We start from the raw sequence: 13,652 nt of genomic DNA, 5'->3' as shown, positions 1-13,652 counted from the left end.
TTTGTCGGGCTCGTTGTTACGTTGTTGCTAAGACAAGCTAACATGGCCAGGTTAACGCTAGTTCGCTAGCGTCAATGCTTTGTAATGTAAACAGTAATGTGGCTGTTTATACAGTTCATACATTTTAACGTCACGCAAGTAAAGGAATAAGCAGCCAAACAAAGGAAACATCTGTCCCATTTTCACAGGTAAGCTTTGTGTCTGTTTTGACTGGTTAAATTACGATCACCATCGCAAGATCCGAGGGCTCGGGAATAGATGTTGTTGTGTCTAAGTATGTTACCCCTCACCTTAACATGAACCATACCTTATCTTATGATGCTCAAAATGACACCAACCTTACTCTAATCATCTCTGCTTGCTCCTGAGCCTTGGAGGCTACTATCCACCATCTAATATTTAGAGCGATCTTACACATAGTTGCTGGTTGTTTGTGATTTCCCTCCTATAAGTTAAATTCGTTTTTATCTCTTTTCCCAGCACACCTTACACACCAGCAGGCTGTGCATCATGTCTATTGATTTTGACAGTGCTGCTCTTCAAACCCAACACGAGGAGGAAGAATACGACCAGGAGGACTATGCAAGAGAGCAAGAGGTGCAGCACATGTAACTACAGGAGTGCATAGTTGGGATAACATTTCTATTACAATCATGTTTGTGTCTTGTGGTTGTGTGCCGTTGTGATTTGTTAAAGCTCTCCAGATTGCTTGATCAGCGGTAGTTTCTTGATTTTACATATTATCAAACTGCAGTGCACTATCCAATAGGTCAGATGACAGGATATATCCAGGGCATCATGAAATAGTGGCGAGATAACCTGTGGTATATGCAGTTCTCAAGGCATCATTTACCTCTACTTAAGTGATATCACAATTACTGGCTGATAATGTACATTTTCATGTTTGTGTACTTACCAAATGGTGATGTTCTCTTTTGAGAACCTTAAATTTATCAGGTTCTTATTTGTTTTTCTGAGGTAGTATTGTTGTTGTTTGGGGAAGCATTTGAGGTGTGCACTGTTTGAATTTCACAAGCCCGGCCAGCTTCACAGGCATGTGTTATTACTTACGCCTACAATCTGTTGCGCCATGAAGCTGAGCTATTATTGGCTCAAGGAAAAGTCCTCCTTCCAGGTGTGTCTCACTGAAACTGGCTCTGCCCTGTGGTTTCCCTACTTTCGCCCTATTTAGGTCACCTTCTTTCTGTGTTTGACCCCACTAGTACATGAATAGAGCAAGCATGAAGAAACCCAGAAGAATGGTACTTTGACTATTGATTCTTAAATGGATTTCTTTCTTTGGTATAGCCTATTTATTATGCACAAGTTGGCCAAGTGGAACATGTTTTCTACTGGTAATTGGAATGTTTCTGCTCCAGTTAATCTTGCTATATGTTTTGTCCAAACAATGGAGTTCTTTGGGAGCAAAACATAGCAAAGCCGCTGGGAGCTGACAGCATGCCAGGCACGTTTTGGATGTTTCACACAGAAGGTCTTCAGTGCAGACAGATTAGGCTAGAAGGTTATCATGTGGCTTCACAGCTGAAGCAGAGGTGCCTCTTCACTCTTGGATAAATAAGTGGGATAATATGGGTCCTTCGGTTGTGGACACAGTGGAGGATTTGAGGAATATTCAACGGTCCTTGTGGGAAGTAAGTCCAGCTGGCTCTGCTTGTTCCATCTCACAGAGCTGGTTGTAAAGCAAGCCTGGTCAGTCTGTTACTGACACAGAGGAGAGCTCTCCTTGTTGTTTTTGTGTCAGAAAGAGCTAAGATGTTTTTACACCGAGGCAACAAGACTTCACGACTGACTGTATCTGAAATGACTTAAATGACTTGATTATGTAAATCGTTAGCAATGAGTTTTCTGTCAGTCAACTAATCGAATAATAGTCAATTATTTTTAGCTGTTTCCAGAATGAGATATACATACTTGCTGAAAAATTGCATGGCACATACAATAGCAAGATGATTGTGCACATGAAGTCCTGTGCAGTATTTTTATCAGCTACATTGAGCTGTATTCTTCTCAAGATAACAGAATCTCACTTCTGTTTCTCATTCTGTCAGGTGTTTGCTATTCTGAGATTTTTTTTTCTAGTTCTTTTTTACTTTATAACTCAGTTGCGGAGCAACCTTGGTGACTCATTTCCATGTGCTGTTTTTCCACAGCTGCACAAACTGCTCACAGACCTGCCTGATGACATGCTGGAGGACAGCAGAGACTCCTCCTCTCCAGAGCTGGAGTACTCTACCCGCAGCAATAAAAACACTGGCAACAGGTAACAAACATGTTGCTGCTGACACAAAAATAATCTCAGATTTGGAGAATTCAGGGTGTAGTTCTAGACAAGAAGCTATAACATGACCGTATTATAATATTTATGTTTTGTTTTTTTTGCCCTCTCTACTCAGCCCACAGTCCACATGGACTCAGCAATGGTCAATTCAACCAAGGCCAGTCTCTCATGAACAGGTAGGATGTTAGTTTGTTTTCACTGATAGATCTTTTGTTTTCTGAACTTCTAAAGAAAAAAAAATCACTTACTGTCAATGTCTCTTTGAAGAACTATGAAGCTGACTATGACCAAGGCCTTCATGATGACTACACTTATGAGGATGACGTTGTTCAGATCAATGGACATCGGAGGAATCCTCAAAGTCAACCTCTGCCTCACACCTGGAACCAGCAGTCAGAGGATCACCATTTCACCCAGGGAGATTGTACATACACTAGCATGGGCACAGAGAAGTCTACAGAGACCAATGATTTCTCCACAGATGAGTATGAGTCTAAACCATACCCTCAAGGCACTAATAACCACGTCGAATATAACGGAGAAGTAGGATACAGAGACAAGCAAAGCCATACCAGAAACCATTTTCAGGTGAGTGGACTATTTCATCATTGCAAACTGATAAAATAACAGCAGGGTCCTACATGTGTTAAAAATACACATTTCAAAATATTTGGTGGTTCATTGCAGTGATGGCTGAACTTGTCTCAATGTCTCAATTGGTTCATGCTTGTGTTATTGAACGCCTAATATTTTTGATTCAAACATGCTTTGTTTTTTGTTCTTGTTCCTCTGAATTTAAAGCCTGGAACTGGGGACAACACTGTAAATCAGTACAAGGCCAGCTACAATCCTCACCATCCTGCCCATCAGCCAAAGATGTTTAACTCGCAGGCCACTCACCAAGGTGGCCAGTTTGACCATCTGCAAAGAGAATTCCTTGACTCGACACAACGTGAGTCTTATGGTCTTGATTTTAGTTCCTGGATTAAAAGCACATGACTATAATAAAAGAGACCTTTAGGTAATTTGCTGAACTGGATGAGAAAAATCTGTTCAAGTGAAAAATCGGAATCTGGAGTATTCTGTTGTTTGCAACTGCCATTGTCAAAGTGCCATTGAGCAATACATTTACTTTACACTTTAGTTGTTCTATAGACAGCAGTACAAAAATTAGCTTCTTTTGACTCAGAAAGGCTGTGAAAGTGAGCCAAACTAAAAAATAATGAGCCGTGTTCATGTATCAGCCATATCAACTATCATGAACCACCGTGGAACTGTTATTTCAGATCAGCAAAGTTGCAGTTTGCCATTGAGATTCATCCGCCTCCGGCCAAAACAAACCTGAGATACTGCACAGTGATCTGAGGGGAAACTGTGAGCTCAGTATTTAGTGTCTTTAGTGACTTCTTAAAAAATTCCTTGTGTAGAAATGTTAAAGGACAAAATTCGTCAGAGATTGTTCCTCTTATATTTCTGTGTCATGTGGAGGTTATTCAGTAGCTTTTATAGGCTTAATATCCAACCTTTTTTGGATGATATTATCCATCAAGATGTATAGACATGAAGCTCTTGGTTGATTGTTCCAGTTAACCACTGTCAAACTGGAGGACATTACTATTATTGTATAACATACACCCTCTCAAACAACATTGCTAAAAGTTAACATGTCTTCACACTGTTTAAATAAGGGCTAAATGACTGATGTGTTGAATTGAAATGTTGTGCTGTGTTTCAGAAACTGCTGATAGAGAGCAGCTCGCCCAGCTGCAGATTTTAAACCAAGCTCATCAAAGGCAAATTGAGGACTTGGAGCGAAAACTGGAAGATTCAAGGCGTAACATGAGATACCTTGAGCATCAGTTCGCAATTGTCAAAGGTATTTTTCACTCTGTTTTTACCTTCAAAATGAGAATGAGAATGAATGAAATTTCACTTTATTACAGAACAAAGCCCATGTGAAGTAATTATACTTTGTGATACTTTAAGGATTGAAATGTAATGATGTTACATGTTATACATTTTTTTACTCCTTTTTCTTACATGCATTTTAGGCTCACCTGAACTTTGAATAAACTGAAATAAATAAAATTTGAATAAATCATTCACTATAGGTGTGGAAGATTTATGGGGGAGTCTTTAATCATTAGTGTTTGACACTTTACAAATATGTTAAGAGCTGGCTGTCTATCAATATCTATTATCAAGTGGTTTATTGGGAGTAATAGATGGAAATGAAATTGGATGTCCTCACACAGTTAAATATCTGCCCCCTTGTGGCTGTTGAGAGAAACAGAAGCAGTCAATCTTGCGCTCGTCTATTGTGTTCTTGTTTTTTGGGTTGGATGTGCTGCCCCTGGAAATATTGTCATTGCCATCAACAGATGAAAAGGATGGCCAAGCAGTAAGTCTAAAGGAATCAAGTCGATTGGTTGAGGAGGCCAAGGAGAGGGAGATTCAAATGCAAAACAAAGTGAAGGCTATGGAGCAGCAAATACAGGTCCTTACTGAGAGAGACCACGAGGTAAGTTTTTTTGTTTTTCTTGTATATTCTTAATTGTTTAAAGCAAAATAAGACATAGTATGCAATACATCAAGTTATCAGTAATTTCATTAGGTTCAGTGCAGGAGATGAATCAGATGCAAATCAAACTACAACAAAAGTAGTGTCAACTTTACAGAATTTAAAAGTCTGATAAAATAATGTTACACAATGCATTCTGAAACAGACCTAAAGTACTGACTGAAACAAGCAGATAGCATTAATATCTCTATTGAAACCCTTGATAAAAGATGTTTATACCGTACTTTTACTTTGTTTGCAGAACATGAAGAAGCAGAGGGTGGCAGAGGCCGCAGTGGACAGCATGAAGCAGCAGATGTTGGAGCTTTGTCGTTCTGACACCCTGTCCAGAGCGCGGGAGCAGCATGACAGGGACCTCACCATCATACGGGAGCAGCATGAGCTTGCACTGTTGGCCCTGGAGCAAAAGCTTGACTCTGCCTCTCAGGCTCTGAGTGAACAGGTCTGTAGTTTTTCTGTCACAGGATGCAGCAGTGTAAAATGAGATTAATCTGTCAACAGGCTATCCATCAGACATAACAATGAGACATCAAAATTCAAATAAATGCCAAGATATTTCACCTGCAGATGGAGCGTAAGTAAGTGAATGTTGACAGTGTTGTTGTATTGTTGCTTCCAGACTGATGTCGGTCTGAGGTTACGAGAGCAGGTGAAGCAGCTGGAGCGCCAGAGAGAAGAAGAGCAACTGGAAAGAGCCAGAGTCATCAACACCCTCACTCAGCGCCTGGAGGAGAGTCAGCAGCAATGTGCCAAGCTACTGCAGACGAGTGAGTGAAGGGGTCTACGTGTCAACATTAACAAACAATATCTATGCACATATTTTTACTCTGCTTGAGTTTAAATTATATTTTCTTGTCTGTTGTGCTTCTGCTTTTTTCAGGTTCAGTGCAGGAGATGAGTCAGATTCAAATCAAACTCCAACAGACTCAATCAGCCAAGGCACTGAGTGAAAACATGAACAAAGTGTTACAGGTTTGTCCTCTGATTTTTCTGTCCCAAAATGAAACCACTCTGAAAACATCAATACCTAAAAAAAAAAAAACAGATGTACTTAAACTTGACTGATCTTTTAAACTTTTTATTTCACATTTTACCCTGAAGGAGGATCTGGCTGATTTGAAGGAGCAGATCACTCTGTATGAATCTGCTGTCAAACACGGTGTCATCGCATTAGACCTGAGCAGTGACTGGGAGAACCAGCTGTCTGAATCCTGTATGGATTTAGGATTGAAGAAAGCGAACAGGAAGAATGGCACGCTTCACAGGTACGCCATGATTGTAGGTCACTGTCATCATTACAGTACCTCTGATGCTCTTTTCACAGGCTGTGTCCTTTTGTCTTTGTAACATGAGTGCTAGTATTTACTGAAACTTTAGGATCACCACTCGCATCAATAACCATTCAAATCAGACTTTCCCTACTGTTTTGTCAGCACTGCCTTGGCTCACCTGTCAGACTCCAAGCTGCCCAAGGACGAGGCTTTACGGCTGCTGCGAGTGGAGATGCAGCGCTGTCTGGGCAGTCTGAAGGGGAAGCGGCAGAAGATCAGCCAGCTGCAGGAGGAGCTCCAGCACTGTCAGAGCCAAGTGAACGAACTGCAGACACAGTTAGATGAAGCCAAGCTCAGCTCTTCGGTGAGCCACTCCCACCCCACCCCACTACCCCACCACCCCACCACCACCCTCATGAACAGATATAAGATTTAGTGTTGAACTGCTGACTAAGTCATTTTACAATAAAGAGGTTTGCTTTCAAGAGGGAACTAAAACTTGCTATAAATGACATGGTATGAGAAATGAAATGGCTGTGATGTGGACAGTGATCATAGAAAAACTGCATTTTCTGTATGTCCGTAGGTCAGAGAGAAAAGCCAGATGAAACCTTTAAACTTGACTGGAGAGTCTCAGAAAGAGTTGGTGAGACTACAGGAAGACAAGCGACACTTGCAGGAACAAGTGGAGGTTGGTTGTAGTTCACTGTCAAATTAATGTTCTTTGTTTTTCGACAAAATCGTGAAAGATTGTTGTCCTGTCCCAATTGTAGGTGCTAGAGAAAAAGAATAAGGAGCTGAAACAGAGTGAGGAGAAGGTGAGGTCTGCCAACTCAGAGCTGTGCACTAAGATGAGGGAGATGATCCAGGATCTGGACCAAGAAAAGCAGGAAGCAGCTGAGAGGTAAAGAGGATGGCAATTGGATTACAATAGCTGTTTTCTTCAAGGTGTGTGTATCGATTCATATAAACAGTCTTTGTTTCTTCATGAAGATCTGAACGGATTCATCAGCAGCACAGGGACGACGTGGTGAACCGGGTCAAAACGGAGCTCATGCTGGAATGTGACACTCAGGTTGAACAGCTGACAGTGCAGCACCAGCAGCAGGTCCAACAGTTAGAGTAAGTCCTCAGCACATGGGAATTTCAGTCGACTGTAAGCCTTTGCTACTTGCTGACGGTGTTTACTGCTCCCTATACAGGACCCAGCTGTCTGAGGTCAATGATAAGATGTTGGCCGTACAAGAGTGTTACATATCTGTCTGCAAAGAGAAGGACATGCTTGAAGAAAGAATAAAGAACGGGGAGAAGGAGGAGGCTTTGATCAGAGAAAATGAGGTTTGTGAATAAAAGATCCTAAAATGTCAAAAGACACTGCACATGGTTCTTACGCTTATCAAACCAGCATTGAAACAACATTCAAAAGATCAAAGTACACTATTGTAGGGGAAATGATTATTATACCTTATTATATTAGTAAGGTACAGATTTTGTACATGTGAACAAAGCGGGGATGCAAAGCTTTTACTATTTATTTTTTGACAATTTGTTTATTGCACTGCTGTACACTGTATGTCACATCTATTCCGCCGTGATGAAGGTGCCTGTATCCAACGTAGATTACCTGTGGACTGAGAATGATTTATGATTGATTGGTCGTTATTCCCAGGAAAAAATGAGAGCGGAGAGTGGTACAGCTGTGGAGAAGCTGAGGGCTGAGCTGGAGGCTCAGCATCAGGCCTCGATAAACCAGCTAAAAGCTCTCTGGTCCAAACAGAAGGAGGATGAGATCCAGCAGCAGGTGAACTCCCATGTAGCCTCGGCAAAGGCTACATGGAAGGAGGAACTGAAAAAGGTATGATTTCCCATAATCACTGTCCAGCTCTCCTCAACTCCCAAATGGAAATTTCATTTCAGACCTGAATGTTTTTCCTGCTTCTGTGCTGCAGATGGAGACGACCTGGACCCAGAGGCTGGAGGAGGCTAGGAGGGAGAAAGACAGAGAGACAGCTGAGGTAACCTGTCAGACAGATGAGATGGAGGGCGGCAGTGTGACAATTACTGCCGAGGAGCTGGACTCCAGGCTCAGTGACCAGAAACAGCGGCTGCAAGTAGAAGCCGACAAAGTCAAACGCAAAACTGTGGAGGAAGCCAGGAAACAAGCCCAGAGAGAACTTCAAGAGAAACACCTGGAGGACATGGCCAAGCAGGTCACTGGATTGTCTTTATAATACATGTATCAATTAGCTTTTGTATGTGTGCCATCAATTGGAAACTACATACCCATACCATTAGACTTAGTAAAGCTATTTTCTACCCATATTGACATGATATTTTAATGGTTTCTTTTTATAACTCTACGCCGGCGACAGCCAGGCATTAAGTTTTAGGGTTGTCTGCCCATCTGTCCCATTCTTGTGACGGCGATAGCTCAGTAACAGCGTGAGGGAATTTATTCAAATTTGGCACAAATGTCCACTTTGACTCGAGGACGAACTGATTAGATTTTGGTGGTCGAAGGTCAAGGTCACTGCAAAACATGTTTTTAGCCATAACACAAGAATTCACAAAACAATTATGACAAAATTTCACACAAATAATGAATAATGATATTTTATATGATTCTGGATAAACAGGGATGTAAACAGCATTTTTTCTGTCCCCACACTTTCACGTGATCATTCCTCTGACTCATGCCTCCATTAATTTAGAGGGTCAAATTTAGTAGTGGACTTATGTGTTGGTGTTACAGGTTGAAGGTGCAGTGACCAGGGCCTACAATCGCTGGACTGAGGATTTGACTTCATTACCAGAATACCAAGTGTGTCTCCAAACAGAGAGGGAGAAATGGGAACAACTACAAGAAAAATGCACAGAACAACGGGTATGACAGGTTTTTTTTTTTTTTATCTTTGAGTTAAAAAATGTCACTGCTGTCATATGCTTTTTTTTCTGTTGTGATCATGTATCTTTCTTTAAATGTCTCAGGTGTCCCAGGCCCTGAGGAAGGCAGAGGAGCAGTGGCATAAGAAACACAAGAACCAGCTGGAGGAGCAGAGCTCTGGAGCGCAGAGGGTGGAGGAGCTCCAAGAGGAGGTAGCAACTCTCCAGAGCCAGCTGGAGCAAGTGAGAAGAGAACAAGCTGCCCTGCTGAAGGCTGAGCTGGCCGGAGCTAGAGCAGTGTGGAACAGAGACAAACAGCAGGAGATCTCGGTCATTCAGGTTCGTAGTGAGCGGGTGTACCAAACCAAGCTGCAAGACCAGCACAAAAAGCTGGAGCAGGCTTTGCAGCAGTCCAGAGAGGAGGCCGACCTCCAGAAGAAGGAGCTGCTCCTGCAGATGGAGGCCAAGCTTCGGGAGACTCTGAGGGCTCGGGAGGAGGATTGGAGTTGTCAGCATGCAGAGAAAGAACTGACCCAGAGACAGCAGATGAGGGATGAAATATTGGCAGAGCTTCAGACTGGACTGGCAGAGGTCCAGGCACGACTTCTCAGAGACCCCAGAACAGATCAGCAGGGCACTGAAAGCACCAGGAGGACCAGCGAGGCCACATCAGAGACAACACTAACACACATCATCCAAACATCCTGCAGTGACATTGTCAGTAGGGCAATATCCCAGGCCAAGACGGAATGGAAGAAAGTGAGTTGTTCTTGGATTATCTGTTGTCTAAGGATGAAGTAAGTGGTGTTATCTGTCAATGATAGTGGAGGACTGGTTCAGCTCAATGATTAAGTTACTGAGTCTGCAGAAGACAAAGGTTAGAGTGATTCACTACACAGAGTATTGCCATGATTAAGTTCTGTAGCATTTAATTAGGATTCATCTTTATGATTGTGTCTCTGATGTGGTGCAGTGATTGAGTTGCTTCTCCCTGTCATGGTTTCATTTCGGTCCCTTCAGATAAGTGAGGAGAGACTGAGCCGTGTGCTAAAGGAAACACAGGAGCAACATGAAAGAGAAATCAACAAAATGCAAAGTATGTAATGTCACAGTGTACTACTTAAATACATTCAACATGCAGTACACAATGGATTTGATTGACAATAGTAGAGTTCCCATCAGCAAGTTTACTCAACAATATTGTCCACCGTTTCCAGGCTCTTTGTTCCAGAGGAAGGAGCAGGCTCACTGCAGGAAGGAGTGCACTGAGACTTTGAGCAAGTTGCAGAAGAAGAATCAGGAGCTCCACAGACACTTGGAGAAAGCCTGCCGTCAACTCCAGCACAGCGTTCGAGAGCACAAGACCGCCATGCAGCACCTTAAAGGTATATTTCTTTAATGCATTTAAAATGTTTCTCTAAATGACATTTAAATAGATTTACTCAACTACATCTGTGCATCTGTGTTGATGGGACACACCACTGTTTCTTGTAGATGAGCATGAAAGCAGCTTACAGAAGGTAAAGGAGGAACATCTGCAGCAGATAGACGAAGTGAAGAGAGCCAAGGAATCCTCAGGGTTTGTGTTTTTATCATTTCTTAGCTTTGATTTAATAAAGTCCATTTGAATGAAATATTGTTTCACTGCGTAGTTGCATTCATCTGTTGTTACATCGTTAACCATTTACAAACGTTACAGAAATGATAGATTTCAGTGCCATAAGAGTGGAGTTATCAGGTTGCTTGTTTTGTCCAATGCTTTGACACCTTAAGATACTCAGTTTATTACAAGGTGAAACAAAGTTAAGCACCAAATGGAAATATCTGCTGATTATTTTCATGTCAATCGACTAATTGATTAATCAACTAATCATTTCAACTATAGTCAGATTATAATTTTACAAGCATTTTGTATTCATGAAACCTGACTTCACTAGGTAATTGTATGTAACTTCTGCTGTTCAGTGAAACTAAAAATAATGCATATGAACAAAAGGCTTTTATTTGATATATAGATTTCCTTTGTTCTTTTAAGCTCCAAGATGAGCACAGTGGCATTAGCATTCATAGCTACCATTAGTTGTGGTAATGAATTTCAGTCAAATAACCCCTACAGATTTAATGTTTTTGTTTACAGGACTTCTGATCACCAGCAACATCTTCAGCAGGGCCTCGAGGAGATGAAGCAGCAATACTTGACGACTGTAGAAAAGATCAGAGGTTGGTGATGGGGCTTTTCTTTATTAGTTTATAATTGTTTGTAGGGGGGATATCTGTGTGAATTTACAGTATTAAGTGTCATGGACACCAGAATTATAATACAATAACATATTTGTGATAGAGGGAGTCAGTGCTGACAAACTAAGACACTGTTGACCGTGGTTTTATGTATTTAGAAAGACTTCCACTCACATGTACCTGGTAAAGAACAGACTGTGACTGTGATTGTGTTTTTCTTTTCCGACAGAAGACATGCTGCGTTACCTTCAGGAGAGTCGGGAGCGAGCAGCGGAGATGATCCGCATGGAGGTGCAGAGGGAGAGGCAGGACACTGCCAGAAAGATGCGGCGTTATTATCTGACCTGTCTGCAGGAGTTGCTGCAGGATGGAGGAAAGACCACAGGGCAAGAGGCTGTTACTGTCTTTAACTTGTTTGCTTGCTTCATCATGGCTTCTCGGGCTAATTGTATTGATCTTCCCATCTTCTGCAGAGCTGAAAAGAAAATAATGAATGCTGCAAGCAAGCTGGCGGCCATGGCTAAAGTGCTGGAGACGCCTATCAGAAGTAAATCTGGAAAGAACTGCAGTTTACCAAGTGAGTCCTATTGTACAGAACTCCATTACTGTGGATTCTTTTCTCAAAATATAAATATGTTGTTGATCTGTCTTTTCTATTGGCATATTGTTCCACAGCTGTATCCACCACTGGCTGCCCTCCAGGTAGAAATGCAGGTTTCATTAAGAACCTGTCCACACTACCTGAGTTTCCTGACATCGGGGCAGAGGGGAGATCCCACAGGGAGGAGACTTCTGCTGATTCTGAGCAGAAACCAACTGCTGCACCCAGGACTAAACCTCTGAGACACCAGGACATATCTGCATCTGCGAAGGAGGCGGCCTCAGTGGAAGCAGCCATAAAACCCCAAACCGCAGCTCACAAACACCTTCGCTCTTACAAACCTCAACAGATGGCGTCTTCTCATCAGGTGGCTTCTCCAACCCAGGTGGATTTTGTCACAGCGTCTGTGATGAGTAAGAACAGGGAGCTTTACCTGCAGGGAGGAGCCTCCAGCACAGCAGTCAACCACCTGGACTCAGAGCAACAGAGCAAACCTTTCCCCGTCCAGGAGGCTCCTGTCAGAGATGAGAAACGTACTGACTGGAGCATGACCAGTAGTGACTCGGACACAAGCTTCCAAGTCCCTAGACTCTCCTGCTCAGGGAGGAAAGTAGAACCGGTGAAGCCGTTTTCTGTCTCTGCTGCATCGGCCAGTGACTTAGGAGAGTTTGGTGGCCTCACCCCAGACGCGTCTGACCTGACAATTTATAATGAGATTGCCCAGAAGACCCCTCACACCCAGACTTTGAACTTTCCCAGTGTGAAGATGAGCACACACAGACAGCCCACCCCTGGCTCTGAGGCCGAGAAGCAGCAGGGAGTTTGTTCCAGGCCTCTGTTCTCCGAGTTGAGACGGCGCCAGCAGGACAGCGGCTTTGACAGTCCGTTCTACCAACAAAAATGACAAAGTGAAGGGCAGGTATGAGTTAGGAAGATGAGCTTGGAACTGACTTGACTATTTCAGTTACGTTACCAAATAGTGCCTTTTTAATACAGTGTATGAAGTTTACATGATGAACTTTTGCCTTCATAGTTGCTTGCTGTGTGTTTTTGTCTGTGTTGTGTTACGATTGTTAAAGGAATAGTTTTGACGGATAGTCAATAGACCCTAACCCTAACCCAAGGGAAGTACAAAAGTCGATACCACTCTTACTCTATGTTTGTATGCTAAATGTGAAGCTGCAGAGTGCCGCTGGTTACCTTAACTTTGACTGGAAACAGCTAACCTGGTGATGTCCAAAGGTACAAAATCCACCTGTTAGTGCTCCCAGCCACAAAAAAAACCTAAAGAAATAAGGCAAGAAATTTATTTACTATTTCTTGATTTTAAACAAGATGAAAAGAAACGACGAAAAGATTTATGTCGAGATTTAAAGATAGAACTTGTTACTTGGTGAGGTTCAGAGGTACTGGTAGGTGGATTTTGTTATCCTTGTGCAGAGCCACGTTTGCAGTTTTCCCCATGATTTCATTGTTTATGCTATGATAAACCCCCTATAGCCTCACAATGGTGCTGATATTCTCATTTAACTGTTGACAAGAAATCAAATAAGAGTATTTCCCAAAAATGTCAAACTATTGCTTTAATGCATAGTTTGTTCCAGAGTAAAAGAAACACATGTTGCACCTCTCACTCCCAACAGCAAAACAAGTAGAGTTCTGTAAATATTTGTATATTTCTTTTGGCCCCTCATGGTCCCTGTCACATTTTAGCCTAGCTTTAAAAATGCAGCTGCAGGTCGTGGTGCTGAATCTCACTGTGACAGCAGTATGATCCGG

At 42.3% G+C, this 13,652-nt stretch overlaps 1 protein-coding gene across 1 annotated transcript; it reads left to right on the top strand.

Moving 5' to 3' along the window:
- The first annotated feature begins 510 nt into the window (after window positions 1-510).
- On the top strand, window positions 511-13,522 carry cep152 (centrosomal protein 152). The gene is made up of 27 exons (XM_022756274.1): window positions 511-597; window positions 2,172-2,281; window positions 2,415-2,475; window positions 2,567-2,887; window positions 3,101-3,251; window positions 4,035-4,175; window positions 4,681-4,820; window positions 5,122-5,322; window positions 5,500-5,647; window positions 5,761-5,852; window positions 5,982-6,145; window positions 6,314-6,515; window positions 6,738-6,842; window positions 6,925-7,055; window positions 7,145-7,273; window positions 7,354-7,489; window positions 7,821-8,006; window positions 8,101-8,361; window positions 8,904-9,035; window positions 9,140-9,793; window positions 10,055-10,130; window positions 10,252-10,419; window positions 10,529-10,613; window positions 11,172-11,254; window positions 11,502-11,658; window positions 11,746-11,849; window positions 11,975-13,522. The coding sequence occupies exons 1-27, from the start codon at window positions 511-513 to the stop codon at window positions 12,775-12,777; spliced, it is 5,028 nt and encodes a 1,675-aa protein (XP_022611995.1). The 3' UTR covers window positions 12,778-13,522.
- The last annotated feature ends 130 nt before the right edge of the window (window positions 13,523-13,652 follow it).

Source organism: Seriola dumerili, unplaced genomic scaffold, assembly GCF_002260705.1.
Source record: "Seriola dumerili isolate Sdu_G_001 unplaced genomic scaffold, Sdu_1.0 BDQW01000242.1, whole genome shotgun sequence".
NCBI lineage: Eukaryota > Metazoa > Chordata > Actinopteri > Carangiformes > Carangidae > Seriola > Seriola dumerili.
The sequence above is the reverse complement of the archived record's forward strand: the minus strand, read 5'-3'. Positions and strand labels throughout refer to the sequence as shown.